The 17,448-nt window shown below is 42.5% G+C and overlaps 2 protein-coding genes across 4 annotated transcripts; one reads left to right on the plus strand and one right to left on the minus strand.

Moving 5' to 3' along the window:
• Window positions 1-930: 930 nt before the first annotated feature.
• Window positions 931-13,481, plus strand: srpk1a (SRSF protein kinase 1a). Of its 2 annotated transcripts, none has more exons than XM_047594822.1 (16): window positions 931-1,041; window positions 2,046-2,100; window positions 5,599-5,729; window positions 5,845-5,953; window positions 6,101-6,188; window positions 6,470-6,557; window positions 7,013-7,119; window positions 7,340-7,505; window positions 7,600-7,625; window positions 7,718-7,940; window positions 8,040-8,432; window positions 8,572-8,672; window positions 8,924-9,031; window positions 9,136-9,205; window positions 11,336-11,428; window positions 12,078-13,481. In XM_047594822.1, the coding sequence occupies exons 1-16, from the start codon at window positions 1,029-1,031 to the stop codon at window positions 12,260-12,262; spliced, it is 1,956 nt and encodes a 651-aa protein (XP_047450778.1). In that variant the 5' UTR covers window positions 931-1,028; the 3' UTR covers window positions 12,263-13,481. The 2 variants fall into 2 exon arrangements, with proteins under 2 accessions (XP_047450778.1, XP_047450773.1); XM_047594817.1 differs by lacking the exon at window positions 11,336-11,428 and adding an exon at window positions 10,314-10,406 and having other exon boundaries at window positions 932-1,041.
• Window positions 12,950-16,193, minus strand: lhfpl5b (LHFPL tetraspan subfamily member 5b). Of its 2 annotated transcripts, XM_047594842.1 has the most exons (3): window positions 15,604-16,189; window positions 13,994-14,230; window positions 12,950-13,644 (listed from the first exon to the last, which is right to left on the minus strand). In XM_047594842.1, exons 1-3 carry the CDS (start codon window positions 16,010-16,012, stop codon window positions 13,634-13,636), a joined length of 657 nt encoding a protein of 218 aa, XP_047450798.1. In that variant the 5' UTR covers window positions 16,013-16,189; the 3' UTR covers window positions 12,950-13,633. The 2 variants fall into 2 exon arrangements, with proteins under 2 accessions (XP_047450798.1, XP_047450789.1); XM_047594833.1 differs by having other exon boundaries at window positions 12,950-14,230; window positions 15,604-16,193.
• Window positions 16,194-17,448: the final 1,255 nt, after the last annotated feature.

Consider the following 17,448-nt stretch of genomic DNA (forward strand, 5'->3'; position numbering starts at 1 on the left):
GTATCTGCACACATCACTCTTGAACTGCAACATGTGCATCAGGATATCCTCATATGGCTCATAGGGTTGGGTGACTTATGCCTAAATTATTTATGTCGACCTAAAGAATCCAGGAGTCTAATATAGACCCTTTAATTTGACCCGGCCAGAGCTAAAAATAACTGGCTGGCCCTGGTGTGACGCTTGGTGCGATGGTCATCACCATATATTATCTCCTTAAAGTACTTCACATTCAGCTGTAATGTACGCCCATCAGGCATAACATTATGACCACAGTCCAAATATAGTGTAGGTCTTCCTTGTGCTTCCACAACAGCTGATTCATCAGAGAATGGACATAGGTCTTCTGAGGGCGATCGGCAACAAAATGTTGCTAGTGGGGGTCAGGCTTGTTCCGATGCATATAACAGATACATGCTTAGTTTAGGATCTAGAGAATTTGGAGGCCAGTTCAACACCTTGTGCTGTTTTTTTTTTTTGTTGTTTTGTTTTGTTTTTGAGTTGTTCCTAAACTGTTTTTGTGTGCGTCTGTGTCAGGCTGCATCCCGCTGTGGATGGAGTGTCATTGCTATGGGGTGGAGGTGCCTGGTCTGGTCTAGGCGGGTGGCACATGTCTAAGTGAGGTCCGCATAAATGCCAGGTTCAAAAGTTTCCCAGCAGAACACTGAATTCTCACAATATGGCCAATGTTATTTAGTTTTCCAGTGGTCACAATCTTGTGGCTGCTCCGTCACAAACCATTTAACCACATTTCATCTGACTGATGAACCTAAGCTGCATGTGCAAGTGGCAGTGTAGCATCTCTCGTGCAATAAAAGGGAATATACCGTTAAAGAATGAGTTAAATATTTATTTATAAGGCAATAAACCGTCTCAGCCGCTTGCAGCTTTTTGAATTAAAGCCCATAAAAATGGTGAGACGCTCAGGTGCAGACGTCACTGGGGAAGCTCCCCTTGAGCAAAACCAGCCACTGCGCATGCGTGGTGCATTCGCTCACTGGTCGTGTGGCTAACGGCTAAGCTCCGACATGGAGAGGAAAGGTAAATCTTTATGCTGCACACTGTACGAGCGATGCGAGCCCGTCTGCGCGTCGACACCGTAGCCGTAGTTGTTGTCGTCCGTGGGTCACCTGTGTAAATTTTATCCGAGCCGCGTCCATTCAGGTTCGGGGTTTAATTGAACGCAGTGAGCCGGAGCGAGCTGCGTTAGCTCCTCCAGACGTTAGCGTTAGCTTCACTGGGACATGTCAGGATTAGCTCGATACGTTCAGCTTTCTAGCTGCTTCCATTTCAAACACAAACCTGAATCAGCGACAGCAGCCAGTGACCCGGCATTGTCGTGGCCGGTTGACCAGTTAGCGAACACAAGTGTGTGACAATGCACGGGGGTGTTTTTTGCAGGAGCGGTTTAGATTAGATTCAACTTTATTGTCATCACACATGTACAGGTACAAAGCAACAAAATGCAGTTAAGCGTTTAACCAGAAGTGCAAAAAGGAGTAAGTGCATGTTGCATGAATAGTGTGGTATATAAGCGGTACGGTACATGTTGTTTTTATAGCATATGGACAATATTTACACATGAAAGCCCATGTACAGGTGAGACCATATATACAGGCGACTGCGCAAGATATACACAATTGAGGTGGTGTGGGCATATTATCCATATGGATTTATGCGTTAAATCTAAGTAGACTATAAACAGGAACTTTAACATGATTTACATTAGAGGAAGTGGGCAGGTGATGCATTAGGTGACGCAAAATACAGATAAATAACTAAACATAAAGTGGGTTAGAGCATCAGACCACAGGTGAACTGTAGCTCCGACCAAGATGCCTGTGATTGCAAACGTGACAAAATACCACAGACAGCGACCCGATTTATCAGCTGAGGTGGTTGTTTATTTTCCCACAGACGGTCTCTTTTTTTTTTTTTTTTTTTTGTTGTTTTTATTTTCCACTGTCATGTGGAGATCAAATAGTAACCAGATAAAGGCGGAGGAAAAAAAACCAAAAAGAATTCATTACTGGTTTCTTTTTCAGTTCTTGCGCTCCAGGCAAGGAAGAAGAGGGGGAAAGCAAAGAAGACCAGCAAGAAGTGAGTGTTTACTCCATTTTCTGCCTCTTAGTCTCTTCACCCTCATACCAGCATGCTTTTTTTTTTTTTCTCTCAGCTGCTCTCGGTTGAAGCTGGTTGTTTGTTGTAGTTTCACACATGTGCTGTCACTGCAGACATTTACGTGAGACTCCTCGACTCTTTGTCTCCATGCCTGTGCGTGATGATCGACAGATAATGAAGTGAAAGACTGACTAGATATTAGATAAAAGCACGCTGGATGGAAAGTGTGGCGTTTAAATAAGGACGGTGTCATTATCCGAAAAGCTCTGGGCACCTTTTTTTATCAAGACTTAAGTTGTAAGCTATCCGTATAGAATGTGCAGCATGCTGTGCCTGAAATAAACGAACTGAATGCTTTCATGCCCTACCACTAAAGTAGTTACGAATGATTGCATCGAGATCATAAATCCGCATTACAGGGGTTAAAAACAATGCTCACAAGTAAAGATCTCCAGCCCTGATTGTTTTGGTCTACCTAACAATCTTCTAATCATGCCTGCACCAGTGGCATCCTCCGGAGTGTTACATAACAGCCCGAGCTATATTTAAAACGAGAGAATGAAGAAGCCCACATCAGCCCACCGAAGCATGGTGTTTCACTGAAAACGCCGCCGTTGCAAATAGTCACCTCCTTACAGTGTTGGTATGTTCTCTGCTGGAACTGACATGTCCATTAGGCGTACGAATCATGTGATACCGTGAATCTAATTAGGACTTCAAACACTACCGTTGCACGCCAACATCATCCTTACATAGCGAGCGCTATATGGATAGGAGAGCAGCGGGGCTCACTGAGGATAGAGGCTCTCTTTAGACTTTGCATTAACACCCCTCTGGAGCAATCTGATCGCAAGTGGTCAGCTTAAAGTGCAGGTGTGAACACACCCGGATCCCGGCCCCACTGGTGACCACAAACCTCCAGCTGGGCCACATTAAATACTGCCTACTCGACAGAAGTGCTCTCGCAAATGTTTGCAAGGCCAGTATTGATAAGATAAGATGAGATACGGTTTTATTTGTCACATGCCCAGTTATACACAATACCATGCACAGTGGAATGTATTGTTGTCCCTGCAGCCAATAGTAAAGAGAAATAAAATAAAAATAAAATATGAACTGTAAGCTTGCAATAAACGATTCTCTGAAAGTAAGTGTTGTAATAAGAGCCCTTTAACATAGCTGGTCCTTCTAGTTGTTAAACAACTAAATACTAAATAAATTTAAGCAAGACTGTGAGAATGCTGTGTCTGTACTTCTGCCCTAAAAACATATCAGCATGCAGTTGATTCGTGATGTGATCATGTTGACGAAGGCAAAGTAGCCACGTGTACTTAGGGTTTATTTCCTCATCGACTCGCTTTATTCACCTTTAAAGAAAGAAAAATTATGACTAAAGGCTTTTTTTCTTTCGCTTTCTTTTTCTTTCGTGTGCCGCCGACATCAGTCTTCCAGAGTTTGAGTTGAGTTAACATAAGGGTGGAGGATAATTCTGACTTCATGTATGTGCTTTTATTGAGTGTGAGAGACTTTACAGCTTGTTGGAAAATTTGTCCCCAGTAAAAAATAAAAAAAATAAATGACTTGAGTATAGGAGCATAAATTTTCAACCAAATTCCTCAGCACAAGCGAAAAAAAAGGAGCAGCCTCTCAATATACGTATTGCTTTTTTCTTTTCTTTTTTTTAAAGAAATGATAACTGAGTTTGATTACTATACTTATGTTTATGTTAAGTATTATATTAATATTTAAATCATATTTGTTTGTTTGCATTTCTTCTTATATCTATGGCAGGCACTTAGAAGTAGGTTGCAGATTATTTGGAAACCAGCAGCCTGCTTGTGACATGCTGCACCCCAGTTTTAGGAATTCTTTTTGGATCCCATAGAGATGAGCAGCCTTAGTTCACACTGTGTGTGTGTGTGTGTGTGTGTGTGTGTGTGTGTGTGTGTGTGTGTGTGTGTGTGTGTGTGTGTGTGTTTGGCACTTAATATTAGGAACTGAAGTATTGGCAAACACTGATCATATGATGTCACACACACACACATAGAAGTGGGAGAGTAAGAATATTCTGTGATTCAAAGAGCTGTAAAGATGAATTCATTTGCTGTCTTACTCAGTAGCTTTGAAAAATGTGTTGGTGCGTTGGTGCTCCTCTTTGAAATGTCAGAACGGCTATATTTACATTCACATTTAAAGATTTGGATGACTAATTCAGTAAAACCTCAAATGATGGATAATCGCTACACTTATAAAGCAGGTATTCCTTAGGGATGTGTGCTACATTTTCAGGAAGCGCACTTAACCGAGGTCACGCTAGCTTTCATCAGGTGTAATTAAAACACCAGTAAACACAGAATTTCAAATGTCTGCCCACACTGATTTAATATATTTAATTCTATTCAATACTCGTGGACGTTTCAGTCTTTTCTTACATGTGCCAAGTGTGCTGACAGCAGACTCACTGTGCATTATATCCACAAACTACAGCATAGATTTCCTTAAATGTTTGATGTATTTTGTGTGTGTGATATCTCTGGAAAGTGAAATGTCGACTGTAATGTTGAAACAGGATATGAACAGAATCTTTTCATCTCCAGCATGAATGAATGAATGAGGAAGCTTTTAAGTGTAGTTTCCAATCGTCTGCAGCACTTTAAGACATGGTCCGTCTGAATTATAAGTTGATAACTGAGTTTATTTGGTTGCATCATTTCCTTATGGTCTCGAACACACTTAAACATTTATAGACCAGTAAAACAAAACGTCTGGATATCTTTAGACTCTGACTTTCTAGATAAGTTCTGCATTGGCCTTTATTACCTATTTATTTAAGCAGCTGTTAAAAGTTGATTTAAATTAAAAGTGTTTCTTCCGCTTAGTTGGTTAGGGCAGGATAAGTAAGGTGATTTATACCGAGGTCAAACGGCAGTTACATCACAGAGGAATTTCCTGAGTACATAATTTAAATTAATAACCTGTCACAGGATTAAATATCTATTATCTGGCCCGTGCAGCTACCATGTGTGAATAATGCCAGCTGCTGCTGCTTTATTGCTTTGTGTTGTGAACAGTTACCTGTAATGGATCAAGCAGAGTTTGGATGTGGTTAATATTAACTGTCAAGAAACTTGTTCAGTATTGGCGCAAGTGTTTGCTCCCCTGAAGCATTAGAAATATTGAAAGAGGAGGCTCAAGATATATCATCCTAAAGAGGTGCAAAGACGCTCTGAACCAGAGCAATTAGCAAAACAGAGTGCCTTGAAACAATACACACATGGGAGACGTATGCAGTGTGATTGGCTGGGGTCAGGTTGTTGCTAATGAAGATAGAAATGAGAGAGAGAGCATTTAATATTTGATTAGAAACGAACGGTAATTAATAAGAGCTGTGAAAGGTTCGCCTAATGGCCCCGAAGACAGGAAATAATTACTCTGCTCCTAATGAAGTCTGTGATGGTCGGTGTGCTTGTCCATCAGACAGCCGGCCAATCCCAGGAATCGACAGCAGCCCCAGCAGCTGGAAGCATCTCCCCAGGAACCCGAGGAACCTGAGGAGATTCTCGGCTCCGATGACGAGGAGCAGGAAGACCCCAACGACTACTGTAAAGGTGAGTCCCGCTCTGCTCAGTGTGTTTCTCATCTGTTTCAGCGTGTGCATCAAACCTTTATATTGCCTTTACTTGGACAGATAACCCAAGGAACGTGCGTTGTCTTCTCTTCTAGGTGGCTACCACCACGTGAAAGTAGGAGACCTTTACAACGGGAAATACCATGTGATCCGGAAACTGGGCTGGGGACACTTCTCCACCGTGTGGCTCGCCTGGGACATCCAGTAGGAGAACAACTTCACTACACATCTAACTTTGCTGCTTTGTTTTTGAGGCCTGGTGCTGGCAGCAGTAGCAGAAAAGCTCTGACACTGTTGTGGTTGGACTTTGTACGGTGCTTCCTGTTAACGTCACTTGCTCTGTGGTTGCAGGGTGAAAAGGTTCGTTGCAATGAAGGTGGTGAAGAGTGCAGAGCACTACACTGAGACAGCGGTGGATGAGATCAAACTCCTCAGATCTGTGAGTGGCGCTCGGTAGATTTCATTTGGAAATCTGTTAAATCAGGGGGGACGTTATAATATATTCTTTGTTTATAATGACATGGATAACACACAGCAAGCCAGTAGACACTTGCATACAAAGTGCGTGATTACAGCTGGCGTATATTCGTCATGTTTTAGTGTGTTAAGCAGTTTTACATATAAAGGAATGTGTTCTTGCCCAGTTCTTGCCCAGTCTAACATTAGAAAGTGTAAATCCTTGTTGTTCTTGTTACTATTGTTACTTCTCGTTGTCTCCAGGTAAGAAACTCAGACCCTGATGATCCCAACCGCGAGATGGTGGTCCAGCTGCTAGATGACTTCAAGATCTCTGGTGTCAACGGAACTCGTATCCTTCACAGCCAAATACGAATAACGCTTACTGTTTTTTTTTTTTTTTTATGACATAACATTTTAATTGTTTATTTCCTTCTCGGAAGACTAAGGTTCGTTACTGATTAAGAGTGTGTCGTAAAGGAAAGTGCCGCTCTTTCTCCTCGGTGTCGGATTTAGCTAGTGTGACAGTAACAAAGTAAACAACAGGTGACGGGTGTAATAAATGGCACCGTGCGTGTCCCACCCTGACCTCCACCTATGTGAGCACTTTGGCTGAGTCAGATCCCCTGAATGCCACAGGGATTTCTCTGGCTGTAATACGAGAGTCCCTAACAACAGCATAGTGATTGCACGCCTCCAGCCTGCCCTCTACACACTATAGATAATACTACTCCTGCTATAGGTAAAATTACCTTTCGGTTTGATTTCACCTGCACGTCATTGTATCTTAACCGCTGTGATCTGCAGACGTCTGCATGGTGTTTGAGGTTCTCGGACATCACTTGTTAAAATGGATAATAAAGTCCAACTACCAAGGGCTGCCTCTGCCTTGTGTGAAGAGCATCATAAAACAGGTAACTTGAGACATGTAGTCGCGCCTTTTGAATGCTGCTGACTCATAGTGAAGACTCGCTTCCTTATAGTAGGAGGCTGTGTGATGAGCAGAAACCAGTCGGGGCAGAGCATATTGTGATCACTGAGCATATAATCAGTAATTCAAACAAGCTCGCAGCAAAACAAAAAGAGATTTTTACAATCAGGTAATCCTCTTCCGTTGTTTTTTTTTGTTTTTAGGTTCTCCAAGGCCTGGACTACCTGCACACAAAATGTCAGATCATCCACACAGACATCAAGCCGGAGAACATCCTGATGAGCGTTGACGAGCCTTACGTTCGGAAGCTTGCTGCTGAAGCAACAGAGTGGCAGAGGACTGGAGCTCCTCCTCCCTCCGGTTCAGCGAGTACGAGACAGACGCACACATTTATACGCACGTTAATAAGCCCAGTTTGATAACAGTTCGTAATTATCTGGTGTTCTCTTTTTTTTTTTTTTAGTCAGCACGGCACCTGCTCCAAAACAGGTACAAACCGTTTATTATCCCACCTATTAAAGCACTTTACAGATATGCAGCTGTCGGTGAGAGCATCCGTTTACTTCCTTCTTCTCCAACAGACAGTAAAAATGTCCAAGAACAAGAAGAAGAAGTTAAAAAAGAAGCAGAAGCGTCAGGCGGAGCTGCTGGAAAAGTGCATCATGGACCTGGAGGAGATGGAGAAGACGACAGAGACGCGAGAGGAGGATGACGAAGACGAGGACCCACAGTCTCCAAAGGGACGAGCCTGTGCTCCTCTCAGACAGGTGTCTTTTCAGGACTTTGGAAATGAGGAGACAGAGGGTAAGAAGTAGCATCACAGGAAATACGTGCGTTTTAAACTTTTACTACTGAAGTTCTGTCACAGTTGCGAGATGGTAACGCAATCCCTCCCACCTTCAGAGTACAGTGTGAATGCAGATGTCACGAGAGCGGGACCAGAGGAGGTGTCAGAGGTGAACTGTAATGGACACGTGGAGGTGGAGCAGAGGCCGACGTCCCAGTGGAGGGAAGAAGACCAGCACAACGGCAACACAGAGCCCACAGAGAAATGCGTCACTCCGGAGGAGGAACGCAAGGAGTCCCCTGTTCACCCCGCGTGCAACGGTCTGGAGTCGACTGACTTCAGCAAGCCGGACACGGAGAGCGAAGACAGGGGGGCGCACGGCAGCGGAGTCACTGACAGACACTTTCCTGCTGGGCTGGAGGACGGGGAGCTGGAACAAAGCATTTTGCAGGAAGAGGGAGAGGACGACCCCGACGGTCACTATGGAGCCCAGGAAAGCCTGAGGAACGGTCAGTCAGACAAAATCAGAACAACCGGGAGGAGGTTTTTCACGACGCGGTTTGGTCCACGTGAACCCAGAAATATTAATAGCTAATTCTAATTACTTCACCCTCGTCTATTTGTGTTTCTCTCTCCGCTGTGATGCAGGCAAACTAACAGCAGGATCCCTGCTCATTAACCCTCTTGAGCCACTGAATGCGGACAAGATCAAGGTCAAGATTGCAGATTTGGGAAATGCCTGCTGGGTGGTGAGTAGCCTGCTAATGACCTGAGGGATTTCCTGCTTAGGGATGAAGCCTTGCACCTGGGGACACATCCAAAATAGAACCTCTTTAGTAGTTCCAGCTTTTCACGTGGCATTTTTATGTAATATTAAATTTGTAGACGCAGTTTGGGTAGAGTTATAATTCTCATGTGTTTTATTCTCCAGAAATAAAATGTGTCTTGGGAAGAGGACATAGTTTGTAGGCTTTGTTAAAGATTCTAGCTTCCTTCACAGCACAAGCACTTTACAGAAGACATCCAGACACGACAGTACCGGTCGTTAGAGGTGCTTATTGGTTCTGGATACAGCACACCAGCAGATATATGGAGCACGGCCTGCATGGTGAGAGATCTACTATTTCATTATATTGTAGTTATTAAAATGTGGACAGATGGCTTCATACAGCGTTCTTCTCCGTGTTTATGATGATTGTATTTTCTCTGCAGGCCTTCGAGCTTGCCACTGGGGACTATTTATTTGAACCACACTCTGGGGAAGATTATTCCAGGGATGAAGGTATTGCTGGGTCTTCCTCTTCCTGTCAGATTTATCTTGTAACTGCACATAATGTTTTCTAAAGATTTAATAGCAGAGCTAAATGTATGCTACACTGGTGAGAGACATGTAGGGTTGGTGATAGCTGTTAACCGTTTTAATGTCTATAAATACTTCACTGTGTTATTGGTCTTAAATTGGCTCTCATCTGTGGTTTATTATCATCATGAATTATTCAAAATACCACATATCTAATAACAGTTGTTGCTGCATGCATGGAAAGTTCAGACCTCTGCTCAAATTACTGTGCGGTTTGCACAGTAAGTTGAATCGCACGATTTTCGCACACGTTGAATAGAGTACTCTGCTACAGCGATTTGAAAAAGTTTTCAGCTTAGAAACTGTGTCTCAGTAGTAATGTAATGCCATCGTTCCTGTGTTTATTTCCTAACACATCAAACCACTTTATTGCTGCACTGGAGAATGGGGCCATCTCTTCACTTCCTCATTCCTGGTTCTTCACCTCACCGTCACTCATTCTCCCCATTTCCTCGCTCTTCTTTCGCTTTGGCTAAATCAGTGCAGCGGCGCGCTGCGGCTCCGGCACGTCGGGTATAGGTTGAGACTCATCCTTCAGTGTTGAAATTGACTGCGCTGCTCACATGAACTCATACATTCACTGCATACCTTCTACCTGCATTCTTCACCTGTTGCATGGCTCTCCGCTATCACAATCTGCTGTACACGTTTCAGCGTTTAGCTTTGAAGGCCGGCTGTGCTTCGAGTTTTATTTTCAGTCCTGCCTAACATTCATTGTTTGTTCTCATATGGGAAAGTGAATGACCTACATGTGTTCAAGTGTTTTTTTTTAATAGCTGTTGATAATCACAAATAATAGTCCCTCCATACATGTGCGTCTTGTCATACTAGGCTGTCGTCCCATCATCATCATCATCATCATCATCATCATCATCCATTTGTTTCTAATACTTTGTTGTACATGACTGTTTGCCCTTTTGCCCTCTCCTCTCTCCCTCCTCTCCTCTCTCCTCTCTCCTCTCTCCTCTCTCCTCTCTCCTCTCTCCTCTCTCCTCTCTCTCTCCTCTCCTCTGATGTGCCTCATTTCCAGACCATCTTGCTCTCATGATTGAGTTACTTGGTAAAATCCCTCGTCACTATGCTCTGAGTGGGAAATACTCACAGGAATACTTCACCAAGAGAGGTACGCCACCCCTCTGTCTGTGGCTCGCTCTGGGGAAAGTGGACAGGAGGGCGAAGGGAGGAGGAGGAGGATCTTGTCGGCACACACACGAAAGTCGCTGGCGTGTGCTGGCCTGCACGTGTCAATGAGCATCTGTTGCTTTGAACTGTGCCATCAGACACTGATTCAGTTTTCAGTGGATCTCCTAAAGATCGACTGGAACGGACTCTTACGCCACCGCCTTAGTCGTAACCAGAGGACTTGGCTGCGTTCTTGATTCGATATTTATGCCCGTTGCAGATCTAATGTGGAAAAGAGGTGCATCTGAGAAAGCAGTGACTTAGACACATGCAACAAGTGTTTACAACAATCTGGTAATTAACGTAAGTCACGGGTGATCATAAGACATCTCATCCATAAGAGATTAACCATGGCAGTCTTGATAATGTCACCTCGCTGCACTGAGTGGGTGATGCAAATGCCAAGACCTCTGTGTTTACTCAATGAAAAGGCTGTGGTATAAACAGCTTCAGCCCGAATTAACAGCTGTGTAAACAAGAAGAATACTTTGAATTTCTAATTATTTAACTTCTGTGATCTATGAGTTTTAAGCGCATTTGATATATTTAATACCGTTATAAAACTCTACTATTGAAAGTCATATTCTGTTCACATAAAAAAAAGTGTTAACAAGAATAAAAAAATATCTAGAACGAGGAGCTCAAGAACCTTTCCTGCAGTGTCTGGTTGGTCCCGTTTGATTACGTTGTGACTGCTGGTCTGTGCTCGCCGTCCTCTCCAACAATCAGGCCCATGTGTGTCTGTGCCGTCAGCCCGACCCCTCAGCCCTCCACCCACGCACCCAGAGTGGGCCTGTGACTGGGTCACTGTCTGATGAATCTGTTGTTTGTCTTGTTTGTCTCCTCCTCCTGCGACCGTCCACTGTGTAGACCATATAGCACTGATCATTGAGCTGCTGGGGAGTGTCCCACGCAAACTCATAATGACCGGCAAATATTCCAAGGATTTTTTCACCAAGAAAGGTAAAAAAAATAAATAAATAAAAAATTGTCCGTCCCGTCAGGATTGGAATGCAAGTTTTCTGCCTACATCTTGGAGCATGTACTAGTGCTAGAGATGTTGAAGTTATTTGAAAGCATTTTGCAAGTTAAAATGTTACAGTTTAGTAAATCAAAAGCATCTGGACTTGTCAATGACTAGTGGGGACTTTTATTGTTGTGCACACTTGAAAGTGACATGACTGGGGTCTGTTAACAACCACATACCAGTACCACTGTTTGGGTGGAAAGAAGGTTATTCTGAGCAACTTCCTCTAATTACAGGTGAGTGTTGGGTTGTTAGCAGCCGCTAGTCATGGGAGTTACAGGTGTGCAACACAGATGTTCCAAATAAATTAACTCCCCGTCAGTCATTTTGACCTGAAAACATGGAAGACTAGTGAAACGTCTTCAAGAAAACAAGTCAAGTTGCCTTTGTTTTTGGATGTGCAATGACTTGGGTGTAAATCTTCAGATTCAAATATTAAATGTGTGTTATATTATTTATTTATTATGTTATATGCATATATACATCTATATCATATTATATTCTCTCGCAGACCCCTTTGTGAGTTTAAATATGGTAACTTGTTCTGTGGCTGCACGGTTCTCACACTACTCTGTCCGCCTGCAGGTGATTTGAAACACATCACCAAGCTGAAGCCGTGGGGCCTTCTGGAGGTGCTGATCGACAAGTACGAGTGGCCCCGCGAAGAAGCCGAGTGCTTCGCCGACTTCCTGATTCCCATGCTGGAGCTGATCCCCGAGAAAAGAGCCACGGCTGCAGAGTGCCTGCGCCACCCCTGGCTCGCCCTCTAGTGGACGCCTCCCTCCGTTGTTCCTCCCCCTCCCTCTCCCCCACTTTTCTCCAGAGACTGCAACAGATCACTTTCCAGTTTGGGCATATCAGACGATGAATATTTATTTCTCTTTTTGTTTCGTTTTGGATTTTCTTCCGTTCTTGTTATTGAGCTGATGCTTCCGTGTCCGTTTGCTTTGTATTTGTTGGTTCTTCTTTCGGTGTGATGACGCCTGGAATCCAGTGGATTTTTATTACTTTGTGGTTACGTTTCGGCTCCAGCTGCTGTGCTCTGTTCATCCACCCAACTAAGCGACCCTTGTTATTGTACTGCTAGTGACTCATCCTTATTTGTTACACTCCTGCACTAAAACCCAAACAAATCAAGGATATGTAGCCTTTATTGGTCATTTTCGTCCCCTTAAAAAGGACTCGCTGTCAGTTTTTTTTTTCCTCGTACATTTTCATTAGTGCTGTTTTTTTTTTTTTGTTTTGTTTTTTTAAATATGACTTATTTTATCTTATATCATATATGTAAGGTATACATTTTGTATTTGTAAAGTAGGTGTAGAAAGTTGCACACTGGGCTGACATTTACACTGACCGTGGTAACGTTCATAGCGTTTTTTCCAGACAGGCTCTCTAGTTTCTTACTGAGATATCCGCTGTCTCATAAATAGGTCATATTTAGCTATAACAGAGTCTTCGTCACCTGGTATTTAGTGGTTAGTCAACTATAATAAAGGAGATCTTTCATTCTCATGGGAGGCTGGTATTCTCATACTACCGTCTATCACAAATTCAGGTATACAGCGTTTTTAAGACTTCAACAGGATGAAATGTTAAGAAGCCCGGTTTAAAGGAAAAAAGTGAAAACAAACTGTATATATCTGTACCAAAGAGTTTGCCTTTATGTATATTACAGTTATGTACAGTTTTTAACAAATCTTATATCTTAGCTAAAAGAATTTAGCTGGGTAGCTGTGTTTTAATAAAGTGTATGGAGGATGTGTTTGACTGTTCAATAATGTCACTGGATTTTGCCGCAGAGTTGGCGAGATCTGGTGTTCTGTCATGGTGTCCCGACCCCGTCATATCAAAGTAACCTACGTTATCCGTTGAGACCTTAGGGGGAAAAAGTAAAAAAAATTCACGTCGAGAGCATAGACTTTGTGTGAGCTGTTCAATTTACAAAGATGTGCAACAACACCGTACAATAAAATGGATCTTCAAACAGGACGTACACAGTGTGTCGAGCTTGTTTATTGGGTGATGTGAAATACAGAAAAAAAACAAAAAACTCTTGAGGCTGGTTGTGAAGGAGTAAAGAGATCCAAAGTTAATTATCCAAACGATATTACTGCGTGTGCTCCTGAAGGTCCATGCGTTCATCACTTGTTTTCTATGAAGAAGAAAAAAAAAACGGTTTATTTGGTGGACTTCAGACATTAGGTCTCAGTTGTGTAGAAGTAATTAAGTTCCTACAAATATTAGGAAAAAGATTTGTTTATTAACCTTCAACAAAAGGATGTTTTATTAGCAGGTGACTTCATGAGGTAGTTTAGCTGTAGCCTCTGGGCCAACATTTCAATGCAAAATAATGTGTAATGCTGTAGCCTTATGGGAGATAAAAAACAAGACAAAAAACTACCTAGTATCCAATGTTAAAAATAAAGCTTAAAAATTTAAAAGGTTTCTCTACGTCTTAAACCTCTAATGTGACTTGTAATCACATGAAAGAACACCCTCACCTGTTCCCTCCACCTCAAATTCATCTGGCAGCAACTTGTCCTGCCGGTTGCCGAGGGTGAAGGACAGAAATGCCAGGAGGAGGGCGTCCAGGATGCTGATGATGGCCAGGATGTAGGCCCAGCGCACCGTGCAGTTTCCCAGGCTGTACTTGTCCGTTCTCTGGCCACACATCCTCTTCACCTCGGGAGAGTCCCATCCGTCCGGGTAGATCATGCAGCCCATCACCATCAGCACGGCTGCGGGGGAGGAACAGAAAGTAATTGTCAGAGACTTGCAGTATTTACCTCTTGTGTGTGCTTACTTTAATAAATAACAATGAATCAGGTTCTGAGCCTCCATAAAGTTCCAGAGGTTTAATTTGTTCATGGCGCAGTCTGGCAGAGGACCCTCAGAGGGGCTGTTTGCATGATGAATTGTTGTAAAAGTTTTTGAATGTTAAATACACTTCATCTGGTAAAGTTTCCTCAGGGTTATTCACGATAAAATCTAATGTCGATAAAAAAAAGTGCCTAGTTATACCAGGATTTTGTCATGACTGGTTTCCTTGGCCCCGACATGATTCAGGTGCAGGTTTGGAGCAGCTAACAGCACAGCGACACCTGATCTTGTTACATGTAACCAATCCGCCGTCAGAGGTGTCAGAGTCTGGCCTGAAACCTGATCTCCTTCTGGCTTCTATGGCCAAGAACAACACGTCCAGTACAAACACACCTCACGCCTGAAACCAGAGAGGTGTTAGGGCAGCTCAAGACAAGTTTATTGTCACACACCCGACCTATAGGAGACCTACGTTTTGAGTTTTGGTGCCTGGGTAGTGAGGGAAGATCTGAAAGATACTGTTGGACGGGACACATACTTTAGAGACCGCATGAAATGTGGATAAACAGCCAATGAAATTAAAGTAATTATAAGATTATGGACACAGAAGAAGAGAATAAAAGTATGACTTGTTACCTCGATAACATTTTAACCCTAACTAATATCTTACTGAAAGTACATATCATATACATCGATCAGTAACAACCTGAACTATAAATGTTGAGGAGTTGACAGTACATCATGAACCTGTAAAAAAAAAAAAAAAAAACGTTGATATAGAGAGTCAAGCAAAGAAATAAACTTATTTAAGTTCAGACTTTATTTAAATTTAAGGAAAATATCTACTAATTTCAAGTTGATTTCCAGCCTTAATAATAGGAGCAGAATATAATGTCAGTTATAGACTCGTTTTTATTTTATTTCATTATTTAATTAATTAATTAATTATTATTATTATTTAGCAGGATAACTTTCAGTGCTTGACTATAACATTTTAAATAAAACCGATTTTTTTTCTTCATTTTTGTATTTTTTATGCATAACCGAACTTTTATACCTATAAATATCAGGGAAAAGATTTGTTTATTAACCTTCAACAAAAGGATGTTTTATTAGCAGGTGACTTCATTAGGTAGTTTAGCTGTAGATGAAGCACAGAAATAAACTTTTTGATTTTCTTTAACTTCACGATAGAAAATACTCGATGTCTAGTTATAACTAGTCTAAAAACAAAAACAAAACACTGAATATACAAGTGATTTTTTTGATAGTGGAGCAAAGTGTCCCTCACCAGAGGCCAGCTGCATCCACGCACAGATCTTGTAGACGTTCCCGGCGTTGCAGAAGAAGAACAAGCTGAAGCAGACCATGGTGCCCACCACCAGCAGCATGGACGTCCCGACGAAGAACATGGCGGTCCTGAAGGCTGGGGACGGGATGGAGGCGAAGTCCAGCACGCTGCCCTTGCACGTGAGCTCCGAGGTCAGCGCGTTGCCGATGCAGTAGTGGAAGAGGCCGAAGTAGCCGGCCTGCGGGGTGTTGACGCTGTCCCCGATCCAGTAGGGCTGGATGAAGACCACCACGGTAATGATGACGAAGCAGATGGTGAACACGGCCCACATGACGCCGATGGCTCGGGAGTTCCTCACATAGTTGGTGTGGTAGATTTTAGCGGCCTCCTGGGCTGGTAGCAGGTCCATGGTAGCTCCTAAAACTCACACTAAACTCTTCTTTAAAAAACTCTCTGTCTTCTCTTGTTACGGGTCCATATTCCCCGAGAGATCAGACACGCCACAACTCACACCTGTCTCTGCTTCCCTCCACCGAGAGACCTGTCTCAGGATTCAGCACCCTGGACAGCACCTAACCTGTCTAATTGATGACGCTGCGATGACGTCAGCGGAGAAAGGTAAACGTAATACTTACAGGCTTATTGAGATGCACCACTGCAAGTTAATAACCTGTTAGGAGAGTAGGGAGGGTGGTTTGGTTACGCATTTAATTACGAACAGATAACAGTAAACAAATAAACAACAAGCAACTGTTATTAATGAGGAGACTGGGCCATTAAAGTCTTCTCCTGCTAAAGATAATCTTTAATGAAGCTTTAATAAATAGTGAGAAGTCCTTCTTAATTGGCTAACTCATACCATCTGGCCATAAAATGTGTTACTCAACATGATATTTACACAACCAGAAGTGTCCAAAAGTAAATGCAAACAAGGTTTTTATGAGTCACCTGCTCATCTCACCTTTAAGTATAACTGACCTACACTAAATCTTAGCTGCAAGGAGGTTATAATGTTCAGTTCACATTAGAACAGCATCAAAAAGCTGGTTATTCAGCTGTGTGATAATTTGAAGGGTGTAGTTTGTGTTGCTGTTAAACTGGATTGAAATAAACAAGCGTTTCCATTATTTAGCCTCGTCTAATGACTAAATATGTGTCACTGCAACACAATAATATTACAGCCAACTGTCAGAATAGTTATACAGCAGTGAAACTAATAATTAGTTTTCACCAGTGTACCTAATGAATCGGTAAATGAGTACATCCACACGGCAAATTCACAAACTCTTTATTTTGTTACAAACTCCTCTTATTCAGCATTTTTAAAAGGTCTCAACGTGATATTGATCATCTCGATAGTGAGTTCCAAAACATAAATAAATAAATAAATAAATAAGAATCCACGAACACTGACTGTGTCTGACCGCTTGCTGAAATTTATGGCTGATGCGCAGGAAGCTTAAAATTAAAGTCTGCTGATATCAAATTCAATATTGTCCCAGTTTCTTATTGGAGCGCTGCTTATCTGCAAACTACTGTCGGCGACAGCAGCACAATAAGGAATTTTTTTTTGGATGAATAAGAATAGTAATAAAAAGAAGAAATCGAATGGGTAGATTATGGTGTCTGATTGTCGCCGAGGTTGTTGACAGTTCTGCTGCAGCCCAGGTTTCTGAACGACATCGTCATGTCTGCGGTGGAACAGATGTGAAAAGCTAACAAACGCACGTGAGCAGCATCAAACCACGCAGCGAGCTTCTGTTTGCCAAAACTAGCTGCTCTGTGATGATCGGTGGAAATCTATCTAGCTCTGGGGAGTCCAGCTTGTTCTGGGTTTAAAGCTGT

The sequence above is a fragment of the Mugil cephalus genome, chromosome 1 (genome assembly GCF_022458985.1).
Source record: "Mugil cephalus isolate CIBA_MC_2020 chromosome 1, CIBA_Mcephalus_1.1, whole genome shotgun sequence".
Lineage (NCBI taxonomy): Eukaryota > Metazoa > Chordata > Actinopteri > Mugiliformes > Mugilidae > Mugil > Mugil cephalus.

Excerpts from the sequence above, each read along its gene's own strand:
- srpk1a (XM_047594822.1), top strand. Across the intron at positions 5,730-5,844 it reads CCCCAACGACTACTGTAAAG|GTGGCTACCACCACGTGAAA; the intron begins GTGAGTCCCGCT and ends CTTCTCTTCTAG. Across the intron at positions 9,032-9,135 it reads TATGGAGCACGGCCTGCATG|GCCTTCGAGCTTGCCACTGG; the intron begins GTGAGAGATCTA and ends TTTTCTCTGCAG.
- lhfpl5b (XM_047594833.1), bottom strand. The coding sequence starts at position 16,012 with ATGGACCTGCTACCAGCCCAGGAGGCCGCTAAAATCTACCACACCAAC. Across the intron at positions 14,231-15,603 it reads GTGGATGCAGCTGGCCTCTG|CCGTGCTGATGGTGATGGGC; the intron begins GTGAGGGACACT and ends CCTCCCCCGCAG.